The sequence below is a fragment of the Phyllobates terribilis genome, unplaced genomic scaffold, assembly GCF_046119375.1.
Source record: "Phyllobates terribilis strain yellow unplaced genomic scaffold, ASM4611937v1 Scaffold_2__4_contigs__length_985480577, whole genome shotgun sequence".
Taxonomy (NCBI): domain Eukaryota; kingdom Metazoa; phylum Chordata; class Amphibia; order Anura; family Dendrobatidae; genus Phyllobates; species Phyllobates terribilis.
In genome coordinates this window covers 172,644,379-172,658,924 of record NW_027362762.1, presented here as the reverse complement: position 1 = coordinate 172,658,924, position 14,546 = coordinate 172,644,379, and the positions used below count along the sequence as shown (strand labels likewise).

General features: G+C 43.8%; 1 protein-coding gene across 6 annotated transcripts in view; it reads right to left on the bottom strand.

The window, feature by feature from the left end:
* B4GALNT1 (beta-1,4-N-acetyl-galactosaminyltransferase 1) overlaps nucleotides 1-14,546 on the bottom strand; it is a 231,789-nt gene that overhangs the window by 22,989 nt on the left and 194,254 nt on the right. For all 6 annotated transcript variants that reach the window (XM_073663286.1, XM_073663290.1, XM_073663285.1 and 3 more), the window contains one exon: nucleotides 12,497-12,677. In XM_073663286.1, coding sequence (XP_073519387.1) covers nucleotides 12,497-12,677 — 181 coding nt within the window. The remainder of the gene's footprint in view (nucleotides 1-12,496; nucleotides 12,678-14,546) is intronic.

Sequence of the window (14,546 nt, the reverse complement as noted above, 5' to 3'; positions counted from 1 at the left end):
CTCTCTGAATCTGAAGAGGCGGGTGGGCCAGTGCCTATGGTCAGCAGCACACCTCAGTACACATCTGATGATGAGACTCAGGTGCCACTTTCTGGTGCGTACTGTGCTGTCGAGACTACCCAGGAGAAGCAGTTGTTTGAAGAGGGTGGTGTAGATGATGAGGTCCTTGACCCATCATGGCGTGAGGGACAGGAAGGTGGTGGGAGCAGCTCTGAGGAAGAGATTCCCCGAACGGCCCAAAAAGGAGGGAGACGGAGGGGGCAGACTTGGTTGCCTGTAGCCTCCACTTCGGCACCCATTAGGAGCATGGCTCTTCCAAAATCCAAAGCGGGCGCTCCCAAGACTTGCAGTGCCTGGTCCTTTTTTGACACAGTTGCAGATGACATTTGCTTTGTCAAATGCAAGCTGTGTAATCAGAAGGTGAAAAGAGGGAAAAGTGTCAGCAACCTCAATACCACAAATATGTGGAAACATGTGCGGACCAAGCACGTGGTGGAGTTACAAAAACACACTGAAGACCTAGGCCAACCTACAGCGCCACCTACCACCTCTTCAGCTCGTGTTGTAGCCTCTTCCTCCAGCTCACACACAGCTGGTTCGGCTTCCTCACAGGATCGCCATGGAAGAATCTCTGGCACTGTTGCACAGAGACACAGTGTAATTCCACCCACAGCACCACTTTCCCAGTCATCCTCACACTCCCAGGCCAGTCTACAGCCATCGTTAGCACAGGCATGGGAGAAAAGGCGCCCATACTCGGCAAACCACCCCCGAGCACAGGCTCTGAATGCTGGCATTGCTAAACTACTGGCCCTTGAAATGCTATCATTCAGGCTGGTGGAGACTGACACATTCCGTAACTTTATGGCATTGGCAGTCCCACAATACAACGTGCCCAGTCGATTTTATTTCAGCAGGCAAGCCGTCCCTGCCCTGCAACATCACGTGGAGGGAAAAATTAAACATGCGCTACAAAACGCCATCAGTAGCAAGGTCCACCTGACAACCGATGCGTGGACCAGTAAGCATGGACAGGGACGATACCTTTCCCTCACTGCCCATTGGGTAAATGTTGTGGAGCCGGGTACAGATCTTGAGAGTGGCGCTGTACGTGTTCTGCCAACTCCAAGGATTGCAGGAATCCAGTCTGTACACATTGACTCCTCCTCATACTCCAGTTCCTCTGAATCAGCGCTGCAGGAGCCGTCACGGTCTACCTCCACATCGACCCGTGAACGGTTACCTGTTATAGTGACCGATATGAGCACAGCCGTGGCCAAACGTCAACAGGCCGTATTAAAATTAATTTCTTTGGGGAATCGAAGCCACACAGCGCAGGAGCTCTGGAATGCCATCAAGCAGCAGAGCGACGTGTGGTTTGTGCCAGCGAATCTCCAGCCAGGCATGGTAGTGTGTGACAATGGCCGAAATCTGGTGGCAGCTCTGGGCCTAGGCAACCTCACTCACATCCCATGTCTGGCACATGTGCTCAACTTGGTCGTGCAGAGTTTTTTGAGGGACTATCCGGATCTTGATGCACTGCTTCACAAGGTCCGCATAGAGTGCGCTCGCTTGCGGCGTTCCAGCAATGCAAGATCACGCATTGCAGCTCTGCAGCGCCGATTACGTCTTCCGGAACATCGCATCATATGTGACCTACCCACCAGGTGGAATTCAACGTTACATATGTTGGAGAGGTTGTGTGAGCAGCAGGCAGCAGTAATGGAGTACCAGCTGCAGCAGGCGCAAACAAGTCGCAGTGCGCGCCGTTCACACTTCACCACCACTGAGTGGGCCTCTATGAAGGACATTTGCCACGTTTTGCGTGCCTTCGATTATTCCACGCGGATGGCGAGTGCAGATGATGCACTAGTCAGCATGACTATCCCCCTTATCTGCCTGCTTGAAAAATCACTGCAAGCACTAAGGGACGAGGTTTTGGAAGAGGTGGAGGATGAGGAGTCACAAATGCCATCTGCTTCTCTACAGTCTGCGCAACGTGGTTCCTCACAAAGGCCTAGGCAGGGGACACTTTGTGAGGAGGATGTCAATGGATGAGGAAGACATCTGTCCAGAGGAGGGAGGTACACAATGCTCTAGTAGTCAGTATCTAGAGCGAGGGTGGGGTGATGCAGAGCAGGCAGAGATCACGCCTCAAGCAGGGGACAGCGTTTCTTGGCCAGTTGGCAGTCTGCAGCACATGGTTGATTTCATGCTGCAGTGCCTGAGAAACGACCGCCGCATCGCCCACATTCTCAACACGGCTGATTATTGGGTGTCCACCCTCCTAGATCCTCGTTACCGGGACAACTTACAAAGCCTCATAACACCGTTGAACCGGGAGCGTAAAATGCGGGAGTACCAAGACGCACTGGTGCATTCCATCATGTTCTCCATTCCAACCGAGAGCAGTGCTGCTAGTGCTTTACAAAGCAGCTCAGTGCGTCGAGGCAGTGGAGGAAGCTCTGCACAAAGAGGGAGCAGAAGCAGCGCCTCAGCACAAGGCAAGACCAGTATGGCCGAAATGTGGCAAAGTTTTGTGTCCCTGCCGCCACAAATGTCTACACCATCACAGACGGCTCCAGTCAGCAGGAGGCAACGTTTCCGTCAGATGGTGACAGACTACATGTCTTGCCCTCTTAGTGTACTCCCAGACGGCTCTTCTCCCTTCAAGTTTTGGGTCTGTAAGCTGGATACATGGCCAGAGCTTAGTCAGTATGCATTGGAGGTGCTAGCTTGCGACTATCCTCCGATAACGTTGACCGGCTTACTTTTCTCAAAATGAACAATGATACTTTTTCGGTATCGGTCCGATCCAATCCGATCCGAAATTTCCCGATATCGGAAGGTATCGCTCAACACTATTAGGGAGGTAATGACTAGAGAATTACAATTGCAGTCTTGTTACACTGTCTGAAACCTGTCCTAGAATGTTAATAGAACAGATGCCTGTGAGAATGTGCACTAAAGAGCTCTGCACCCCTCACATACTTCTTCCTGTGTAAGAAGATATGCTCCAAGTGGATATTCTGATCTAGTACTTGAGATACTAGGGGTGCTGAAGTAAGAAGAGGCTGCTCACACTGCTGTCCACTCTGTCTTTATGATCTAATTCTGCAGATATCAAGGATCTTGAAGTAAGAAGATTCTTCTCACACTGTTGTCCATCCTCTCAATGTGATCTAATACTGGAGATACCAGGAGTTCTGAAGTAAGAAGAAGCTGCTCACACTGCTGTCCACCATGTCTTTCTGATCTAATACTGGAGATTTCAGGAGTGCAGAAGTAAGAAGGGGCAGGTCACACTGCTCTCCACCCTGTCTAATACTGGAGATACCTGGAGTGCAGAAGTAAGAAGAGGTCTCCATGGCTTTCTGATCTAATACTGCAGATATCAGAGGTGTTGAGGTAAAAAGAGGCTGCTCATACTGATGTTCACTCTTTCTTTCTAATTTAATACTGGAGATAGTAGGGGAGCTGAGGTAAGAAGATGCTGCTCATACTAATGTCCACCATGTCTTTCGGATCTAATACTGGAGATACCAGGAGTGCTGAAGTTAGAAGAGGCTAATTACACGGCTGTCCACCATGTCTTTTTGATATAATACTGGAGATACCAGGAGTGCAGAAAGAAGAGTCAGCTCGCACTGCTGTCCACCATTTATTTCTACTTTAATACTGGAGATACTAGAAGTACTGAGTTAAGAAGAGGCTGCTCACACTGCTGTCCACCATGTCTATAAGATCATATACTGGAAATACCATAGGTGCTGAGATAAAAAGAGGCTGCTCATACTGATATTCACCTTTTCTTTCTAATCTAATACTGGAGATAGCAGGGGAGCTGAGGTTCGAAGAGGCTGCTCACACTGCTGCCCACCATGTCTTTCTGATCTAATACTGGAGATACTAGGAGTGCAGAAATAAGAATAGGCTGCTCATCCAGCTGTCCACCATATATTTCTAATCTAATACTGGAGATACTAGAGGTACTGAGGTAAGAAGAGGTTGCCCACACTGCTGTCCACTCTGTCTTTCTAAATGACTCTTGTGATCAGGAGAGATTCTATGTCACGTACTGACAAGGTCAGATCACAGCAGATTAGCTTCCCACTGCACATGCTCCTTTTCTATTAAAAATTCTAAAACAGGTGAAAGAACAAGACTGCGGCCATTTTAATTCTATAGTAATTGCCTCCCCAGACCAAGCATATGATTTTCTAATTAAAAGTATTTAGGAATATATTTGTAATGACATTTCCTGTAGAATTTTTTTTTCTATTACTTGACAACCCCCTTCACTCCCGGGACATTTTCTGTTTTAGCGCTTTTGTTTTTTGCTCCTCTTCTTCCCAGAGCCAACTTTTTTATTTTTTGGTCAATATGGCCATGTGATGGCTTATTTTTTGCAGGACAACTTGTACTTTTGAACAACACCATTGGTTTTACCATATCGTATACTGAAAAACGGGAAAAAAATTCCAAGTGGGGTGAAATTGCAAAACAAGTTCATTTCCACTGTTGTTTTTTTTGGTTTTATTGACCACGTTCCCTATATGGTAAAACTGACCTGTCATTATGATTCTCCATGTCATTACGAGTTCATGGATACCAAACATGTGTAGGTTCTTTTTTTATGTAAGTGGTGAAAAAAAATCCCAAATTTGTCTAAGAAAAAAAAAAACATGTTGCCATTTTCCGAGGCCCATAGCTTTTCCATTTTTCTGGCTCTGGGGCCAGGTGAGGGCTTATTTTTAGCACGCCAAGCTGACATTTTTATTGATACCATTTTGTGGTAGAAGCGATGTTTTGATCACCCATTATTGTATTTTATTGCAATGTTGTAGTGACCAAAAAAAATCGTAATTCTGGCATTTTGATATTTTTTTCTCGTTACGCCGTTTACCGATCGGATTAATTATTTTTTTATATTGATACATCAGGCAATTCTGAACTCGGCGATACCAAATATGTGTATATTTGTGGTTATTTTATTGTTTTATTTTGAATGGGGCAATTATTTTTTAACATTTTTAAAAACATTTTTTTTTTACTTTTCACTTGCTTCAATAGTCCTCATAGAAGACTAGAAGCTGCAATCATCAGATCGCCTGTGTGTAGCAGAAATGCTCACTTGCTATGAGCACCGACTGCTGGGCGGCGCTCATAGAATCCCGGCAATAACAAGCGCAAGGGTCTCCTGCAGAGCCCCGGGTTGTCATGCCAACCCATAGATGGCCCACGGTCATGTGATGGGCACGCCGCTGGGCAGGACTTATGACGTCCTTTTGCCGTGAGTATGTTAAATTCCGCTGTCAGAGATTGACTGCGGCATTTAACATGTTAGCAGTCGCGGGTGGATCGCAATTCCACCCGCGGCTGTTAGGGGCACATGACAGCTGTACAGATCAGCTCTCATGTCCCCGGAAAGGTGAGGGCTCATCGCTGGAGTCTGCGCCAAAGGGAGAGACACGACGTGCCGTACATGTACAGCACATGTAGGAAAGGGGTTAAAGGGATTGTCCATGCTTGGAACAAAAAGTCTGCAGTTGCTCTATGTTACTTCAGACTGCCGAGACCCGCTCCTTTATAATGGGAATATGTCGTTACTGAGGTCCACCTCTATGTGTCTTTAAATTGTTATTGGGGTTTTTCCAAAATTTTGGCAGCCCTTGCAGTCACTGCATTGGCATTATCGCTATAGGAGACCCACTCCTTTATAATGGGAATATTTTTTCTACTGAGGCCCTCTTCTATGTCTCTTAAAAGGGGTATTGGGGTGCATCCAAATTTTTGGCAACCCCTGCAGTCACTGCATATGCAAAACAGTATAGGAGACCCACTCTTTAATAATGGGAACAACAAAGAATAGCCGGCTGATGGTCCTCTAACAATAGTGAGGGCCGACTGCTGGCCCTTTAAGAATAGTAAGGGCAACATTATGGCCCTATAAAAATAGTCTTTGTGACTTTCAGAGTCCCTCCTTCATAAATGAAACAGGATGTGTTTGATCATGTCTCACACACCACATGGCCAGATAAAGTAGTAAAATGTTAAAATTACATTTACCAGTGAATGTATTTTTCAACGTTGAAAGCAATGCAAAAGTGCAAAAACACATCAAAAACACTACGTGTGGACATAGCCCAAGGTGTGGAGGAGCACTTTTGTTTTTGTATATTTATTTTGCCTTATATACAAGTCATTACCCTGGTAAGGATGTTCCTTACCATTTTTCCCAGGAAAATCCATTTTGGTTTTCGTTTTTGTATGTTTTATTGTGAGTTCGTAAAAGTGGCGTAATACTCTGACATTGTTCACAGCAGTGACCTGGGAGTCAGAAATGCTTCCAGGGGTCTGTTCCCATGTCATTTGAGCACTGTTCCCATCGATTTGGGCAATTTTTAGGCCCTCTGCAGATTCCCAGGGGGGCCGCCAGAAAAATGCTCGAGTTTGCCATAGACTTACATTCCAATTTGCTCGGCTCGAGCAACGAGTACCCGAGCATTTTAGTGCTCGCTCATCACTAGTCAGGATGTGACTACCAGTATGCAAATCGCATACATGTGATTACATGACCATTGACAGGGAATACCAGGGAACCATGACAGAATATACACTGCACAATGTCACAGATCAGCAGTTATATAGAGCGACTGTAAACTTTTGCCCCAAGCATGGACAACCACTGTAATAGCTCCTATGGAGCAATTAGATACTGTAAATCTCAGAGATATGATTGACCCTAGCAGGATCCCATTACTGCATCACATTTTCCTTCTAGTTCTAGACTAGAATAAACAGCTCCACATCTGTCTACAGGTGGTGTTTTGTATCATAGCTCCACTCCATTGTAGTGGATGGGGTTGAGCTGCATTGTTACACACAAACTATAGGTCCCAACACCATTTGTGTAAGATGAATATAACGTTTCACAGACAACATAAATTTGTAAATGCATATGCAATACATTTTTTAAAGTTTTGGCCCTCCCAGGCCTCGATTACCATATTTTTCGGACTATAAGATGCAACTTTTTCCTCTAAAATTTTGGAGGAAAGTGGGGGGTGCACCTTACAGTCCGAATGGTGTTGCTGTGGCTGTGGATGGGGGTGGGGGGAGTGCCAGCGGCGGAGGAGTGGGGAACAGGAGGCAGAAGCCGCCTGCTGCAGCCAACACTGTGCCCGCTGCTAAAGAAAATGAATATTCACTGCTTCCCACGATCATGGGTGTGTGGAACACTGAATATTCATTCTCCTTAATGGCGCGAACAGTGTCCGCAGCTGCCGCTGGCTTCCTGCAGTTTCTCGACTATCACGTTCCCCTGCTATTAAAGCATGAATATGCACTACTCTCCACTCCCATGGCCGTGGTGGCTACGGCTTACACTGTGCACGCTATTAAGGAGAACGAATAGTCACTACTCCACACGCCCATAGTCCCGGTGTGAAGAGCAGTGACTATTCTGTCAGCTCATCTCAGCATGTGAGGGTACTGCCATGCGCTGCTCACATGGTGAGATCAGCTGCTGGCAGCAGAACAGGATGCAGCGCTGGAGCAGAGGGAAGGAAGGTGAGTAGTATAGTTTATTTTTTGTGTGCAGCGTGATGGGGATGGGGGTGCCATGCATACCAGGATGGGGATGAGGGGTGCCATGCATACCAGGATGGGGATCAGGGGTGCCATGCATACCAGGATAAGGATGAGGGGTGCCATGGATACCAGGATGGGGATTGGAGTGCCATTTATACTAGGATGGGGATTGGGGTGCCATGCATACCAGGATGGGGATTGGGGTGCCATGCATACCAGGATGAGGGACCATGTATACCAGGATGGGGATTGGGACCACATATAACAGGAAGGGGGGGCCATATATACCAGGATGGGGGATATTAGTACAGAATTGAGGGACATTACCCCTAAAACAGTGTCAGCAGCAGACCCACTCCCCTATAGTGCATCATGACCACATTTTTTGCTTCAATTTTTTTTTCTATTTTACTTCTCTAAAACCTAGGTGTATCTTATAGTCCGAAAAAGTACATGTATCTCAGAAGTATTTGCTGTACGGATGAAATGGTAGGTAGGATGTCTGTTGGTAGGAGCAGCAAATATACTACCCATACCTAGCTGTGGCAATTCATTTCCTACAACAATCACACCTTGATAAGCTCCCCAAGGTCTGGGAGGGCAAAATATTATAACTTACAGTAATGATGTCAGAGACACATTAAAGAAGTTGTGCAGCGCTGCTCACTTCAGCATATGAAAGTAATTAGTGTTGATTATATTGCATCTAATCATAGCTGCCAGGATTCATGCAGGATACCTGCCTGTCAGGTATGTGTAGACATTATGTCATGTGTGCCTATGCATAATGTTTTAATTATAGGGTATGTTTGTTTATGGCTACAGGGTACATGTGCACATGCATATTACACTTATACTAACAGGTGTGCTGGCCCTATTTTTTTTTTCTACATGTGGAGTTGTAAACCCCTACTCCACCTGTGTGCCCCTCCAGACCAGAGCTGTGCACCTTTATATACTCAGCTTTCCATAAGCAGGTTTTAAACACCCTCAGATGCTGGTCTTGTTCTGTTCCCGTATATTTTGAGGCCTGGTTGTCAGATAGCGAGGAGAGTTGCTAGAGATAGGAACCATCCTGATTGGGTACACCTTGTCGTGGTGGCATAGCTTCTATGCCTTTTTGATCCAAACGATGATAAATAAGTACCCCGTTTTCTTAGTATGTGTTACTATTTACTTAGGATTTGAAGGGTGACGTTTCTCCTTTTGGAGAGTGACATGCCAGGACTGGAATGCCAATGTGAGGAGGCTTTTCAGCCTTGCATTGCTTGGGATTAGAACCCCAGCACCACCTATTGAAAGTAGCAATACTAAAAGTCAATATCGTCCCTTTAATGAGCCTTGCCACATGACTTAGGATAAAAGCCAAACTAGAAAAAAAACCTTTAATAAAGACTCTTTTAGCTGCCTTATATTCACCTTGGAGTGCGATGTATATTTAAACATTGCTGTACATGTTATCCTTCCAAATGACACCTATTTAGTGATTGGAGTTCTTAATTTACCACTATTATTATGGGAAGAAAGCAGCCATGTTTTTCTAATCTTGGACCCCTTTAAATGAATGATGTTTCTATTTATGGTTTATGGTTTAAAATAATGATGTCATGAAAATTATAACTCCATACCTTAAAGGGAATCTGTTAGTAGGATGAACCTTCCTGAGCTGTCTGTATGGGCATGTCGGTCATAGGAAGCTGAATAAAATCATACCTTGATATCTGTGATTCAATATCTTATGTCCGAGAAATCCACATTTTCTTAAAATGTAAATGAGCTGTTCAGGGCTTTGGGCTGGACACTGATCTCCTTGAGAATCTGCCTACAGAGCTTATTTTACATTAAGGGGGAGTTACCAGGGTGAGACATGACTAACACAGTACAGTAGAACTGAACTTTATCTACTTACAAACACATTTGCTGCAGCTCTCTGAGCTCTGCTGTACTGCAACCCCGTCTGCCTGTGAGATGGAAGCTGAAGCTGAGAGGAACCTCTTTTTATTTATATTAACGTCTGGACGCAGATTCTCATGCAGATCAGTGTCTAGTCAATAGCCTGGATTTCTGTGGAATATGACATCTTCCTATTACCTGCATGCTCATATAGACGGCTTAGGTGGGTTGATCCTACTGACACATTCCCTTTAATATTCCAATAACAGTGATAGCTGTAATATAAATGTATATATATATATATATATATATATAGTACAGACCAAAAGTTTGGACACACCTCATTTAAAGATTTTTCTGTATTTTCATGACTATGAAAATTGTACATTCACACTGATGGCATCGAAACTATGAATTAACACATGTGGAATTATATACTTAACAAAAAAGTGTGAAACAACTGAAAATATGCCTTATATTCTAGGTTCTTCAAAGTAGCCACCATTTGCTTTGATGACTGCTTTGCACACTCTTGGCATTCTCCTGATGAGCTTCAAGAGGTAGTCACCGAAAATGGCCTTCCAACAATCTTGAAAGAGTTCCCAGAGATGCTTAGCACTTGTTGGCCCTTTTGCCTTCACTCTGCGGTCCAGCTCACCCCAAACCATCTCGATTGGGTTCAGGTCTGGTGACTGTGGAGGCCAGGTCATCTGGCGTAGCACCCCATCACTCTCCTACTTGGTCAAATAGCCCTTACACAGCCTGGAGGTGTGTTTCGGGTCATTGTCCTGTTGAAAAATAAATGATGGTCTAACTGAAAGCAAACTGGATGGAATAGCATGCCGTTGCAAGATGCTGTGGTAGCCATGCTGGTTCAGTATGCCTTCAATTTTGAACAAATCCCCAACAGTGTCACCAGCAAAGCACCCCCACACCATCACACCTCCTCCTCCATGCTTCACGGTGGGAACCAGGCATGTAGAGTCCATCCGATCACCTTTTCTGCGTCGCACAAAGACACGGTGGTTGGAACCAAAGATCTCAAATTTGGACTCATCAGACCAAAGCACAGATTTCGACTTGTCTAATGTCCATTCCTTGTGTTCTTTAGCCCAAACAAGTCTCTTCTGCTTGTTGCCTGTCCTTAGCAGTGGTTTCCTAGCAGCTATTTTACCATGAAGGCCTGCTGCACAAAGTCTCCTCTTAACAGTTGTTGTAGAGATGTGTCTGCTGCTAGAATTCTGTGTGGCATTGACCTGGTCTCTAATCTGAGCTGCTGTTAACCTGCGATTTCTGAGGCTGGTGACTCGGATGAAGCAGAGGTGACTCTTGGTCTTCCTTTCCTGGGGTGGTCCTCATGTGAGCCAGTTTCTTTGTAGCGCTTGATGGTTTTTGCAACTGCACTTGGGGACACTTTCAAAGTTTGCCCAATTTTTTGGACTGACTGACCTTCATTTCTTAAAGTAATGATGGTTACTCGTTTTTCTTTACTTAGCAGCTTTTTTTCTTGCCATAATACAAATTCTAACAGTCTATTCAGTAGGACTATCAGCTGTGTATCCACCTGACTTCTGTACAACACAACTGATGGTCTCAACCCCATTTATAAGGCAAAAAATCCCACTTATTAAACCTGACAGGACACATCTGTGAAGTGAAAACCATTTCCGGTGACTACCTCTTGAAGCTCATCAAGAGAATGCCAAGAGTGTGTAAAGCAGTCATCAAAGCAAAACGTGGCTACTTTGAAGAACCTAGAATATAAAACATATTTTCAGTTGTTTCACACTTTTTTGTTAAGTATATAATTCCACATGTGTTAATTCATAGTTTTGATGCCTTCAGTGTGAATGTACAATTTTCAAAGTCATGAAAATACAGAAACATCTTTAAATGAGAAGGTGTGTCCAAACTTTTGGTCTGTACTGTATATATTTCTATTTTGTAGGGATTCACTCTGATAGGCATTAAAGGAGTTGTCCACTACTTTCTGTAATGCCCCCAATGTATTTAACCTGTTGAGGGAAGATTATTTCTAATTACCTTTCTTTGTCTTTATGGCCTGTGAGTGGCACTATCGCTGGCCGCTCATGGGCATCATGTGACCCCCAGCAGCAGCCGTCTCTTCATTCCGCTGATGTCAGGTCAAGTGAGGCGTGACATCAGTGATGCGCTCCCCGCGGTGGATGCTGGCCTGTGGGTGGGGTTTCCCCATGCGTTACAGCTCAGCATTCACAGCGAACTTTCCCAATGAATGCAGGAGAGGAAAATAATCTTCCCTCAACAGGTTAAATACATTGGGGGCATTATAGAAAGGAATAAATAGTAGTGGACAACTTCTTTAAGCCATAACTAGTGTTCACACAGGAAATGCAGTTTTAGTCCAAATACAAGCAGTTTATATCGCTTTCCACAGGTTGCGCAGCACCAAAACAAACTCATAAACATAAATCCCTAGCCTTGTCCAGGTGCTAACTAAACAGAAGGGATCCTGGTTACTCATACACAACTGAACTAGCCCTAGCTCGGTCAAACAAAACAGCTATTGTCCATAGCAATCACTGATACTTGCACTTTTCTGCACACTGCCTGTACAGACTCTTGTCAGAAAGGGATTCTGGCCTGTCTGGCTCTCTTTAGCTCAAAGACACATCCGATCTGGTCGGCTCCCCCAGCAGATGAACAACTAGCCTGTTTATATGCAGAGGTAGCCAGGTGTACTAATCAAAGCCTACAGAGCTAGGATTTAACCCTAACCTATCTGCCATTGCTACTATATATAGTAAACTGTAGTTACTGTCTATAAACAAGCTCCAATTCAGCACAGCTAAAACAAAATGCTGATTCTGGGTGAAATAAATATCCTATTAAACAGTTCCCATTGATAGCGACATATATGGCATATTTACAATTTTTTAGCTCAAAACTTCACTTTAGGGATTATTAGTGATGTAGATAATTATAATATACATTGTTATTTGTACGTATAGCCCTTTAATATTGGACTTACCAGTGTCTGCAGTGTTTGGGTGAAACATTGTGTTGGTATAAGAAATTAACTGAAGCTGGCGATTCAGATTATCCAAGAAGGAGCTCGATAATGTGATCTGTTTTTCTCCTGCTCCTTTTATTGTGACACTGTTCACATCTGCAGCCACGTCAAATGTCCCCAAGGTGCAAGATAAGCTCACCTGAGAAAAGGTAAGATAAGAATGCTGTAAGGTAGGAAGAAGTGCGTTGTCAGGTAGGTGTCAAGATCAGATATTCATATATGTTTTTTATATATAGTGTTATCGTTTTTTTCAGACACTCGACTAAATCAAATGTGTGGCTGAATTCTGTAAGATCTCATGAATATAACCATAGTGCCATTCTGTGTGGTACATGTGCTATATAAATAAATAATACTACTAATAATAATAATAATATACTGTTCCATAATGGAACATTGGGCCCAATTCATGATTTTCATTTTTTTATTTTAAAGTCACTCTTCTTATTAATCTTGTGGCATTAATTCTAGTTTTTTTAAGCTAAATTATTCAAAATGGTGCACTCGGTTGATGAATTTTGTACAAAATCAAAAATACTCTTTTTTCCCTTTACTTTTCTTTGGCATCTTTTATAAGCAAAAAGACAATACATTCATTAAAATGTCACAAAATTGGCACACAAAGATAGAATACTGGCTTAAAAATAATTTATTCCAATGGGGAGAGTTGGAATAGATTTGCCCAAAAATTTTGCAACTTTTTAAAAAGTCGCAAGTGATGAATCAGTCACAAACATCTAGAAAACAAAAACCACACCTACAAATAAAAACATTAAAAAAAAAACACAAAAACAGGCGAAAACCTGTAAAATAAACTTCAAAAAAGGTGCAAACTAAAAGAAAAATTTGGTGCAAATCAATTAACAGGCTTAAAACAACAAAATATAGACAAAAAATGGTGACAATGCAAGTAATGAATCGGGCCCAAGTTCCATGTGATGTTCCAAATGACTTCTGATATATTGTCGGCTCCAAAACCAATCATTCTTGGCAAAAATTTAGATGAGACTTTCCCTAGGTATACATCATATAGCACCTGGAAGGACTGAGCATGGTGTGATGAGGAATGATTTTTTAAAGAAGCACTCCTCCCATCAAAATTTTTGTCCTCTTAATATATTGCAGTCATCATATTATGTAGCACTATGTACTTACAATTGCCCTACTACCCAGCTAATTCTTCTCTTTTCCATTGGGTCTATGATATCACATGATTAAAAACTGACTAACTGAATCCTTCTAAGCTCTATGTAGAAACAGGAGGTCCATTTCCCCTGTATGAGTCATGAGACACTGCAAAGTCCCTGGCAGTGGGGGAGGAGGGAGCAGCTGGGTCAGGGGTTTAATAGGGGAATGATAAATGCAGGGACAAGAGACTTCTTATTTCTACATAGAGCAGAGAAAAGAGAAGAATTAGCTGGGTGAAAGGGTAAAATGAGCAATTGTAAGTACACAGTGCTGTATAATATGATGATTGCAATCTATTAAGAGGATAAAAACTTTGATGGGAGGAGGAGGAGGAGTGCTTGTTTAATGCAACAGCACAGAGTATATGAAGAAAGTTCAAGGTTCAAACTTTGTCAGGATGGTACATATGTCAGAAAACCAGGTCCACTCCTGAGGTCTTATGTTTGGAGTCTGACCTGAATATCAACGACCTTGTTGCAGCTGGTACTCCACAACTGCTCTCTTCTGCTCACAAATCCTTTGCAACATGTGGAGGGTAGAGTTCCAACGTGTGGGAACATCACACACCAGTCGGTGTGCCGGAAGCTGCAAACGCTGCTGCAACACAGCAAGGGCGGGGGAAGCTGTAGCCGACTTCTGAAAATGAGCTGACAGGCGGCGTACTTTGACGAGCAGATCTGGCAACTCGGGGTACGATTTAAGAAACCGCTGAACCACGAGGTTAAGCACATGAGCCAGGCATGGTACGTGTGTGATCTCGCCTCGCCTCAGAGCCGCCACCAGGTTACGGCCATTGTCACACATGACCATGCCTGGATGT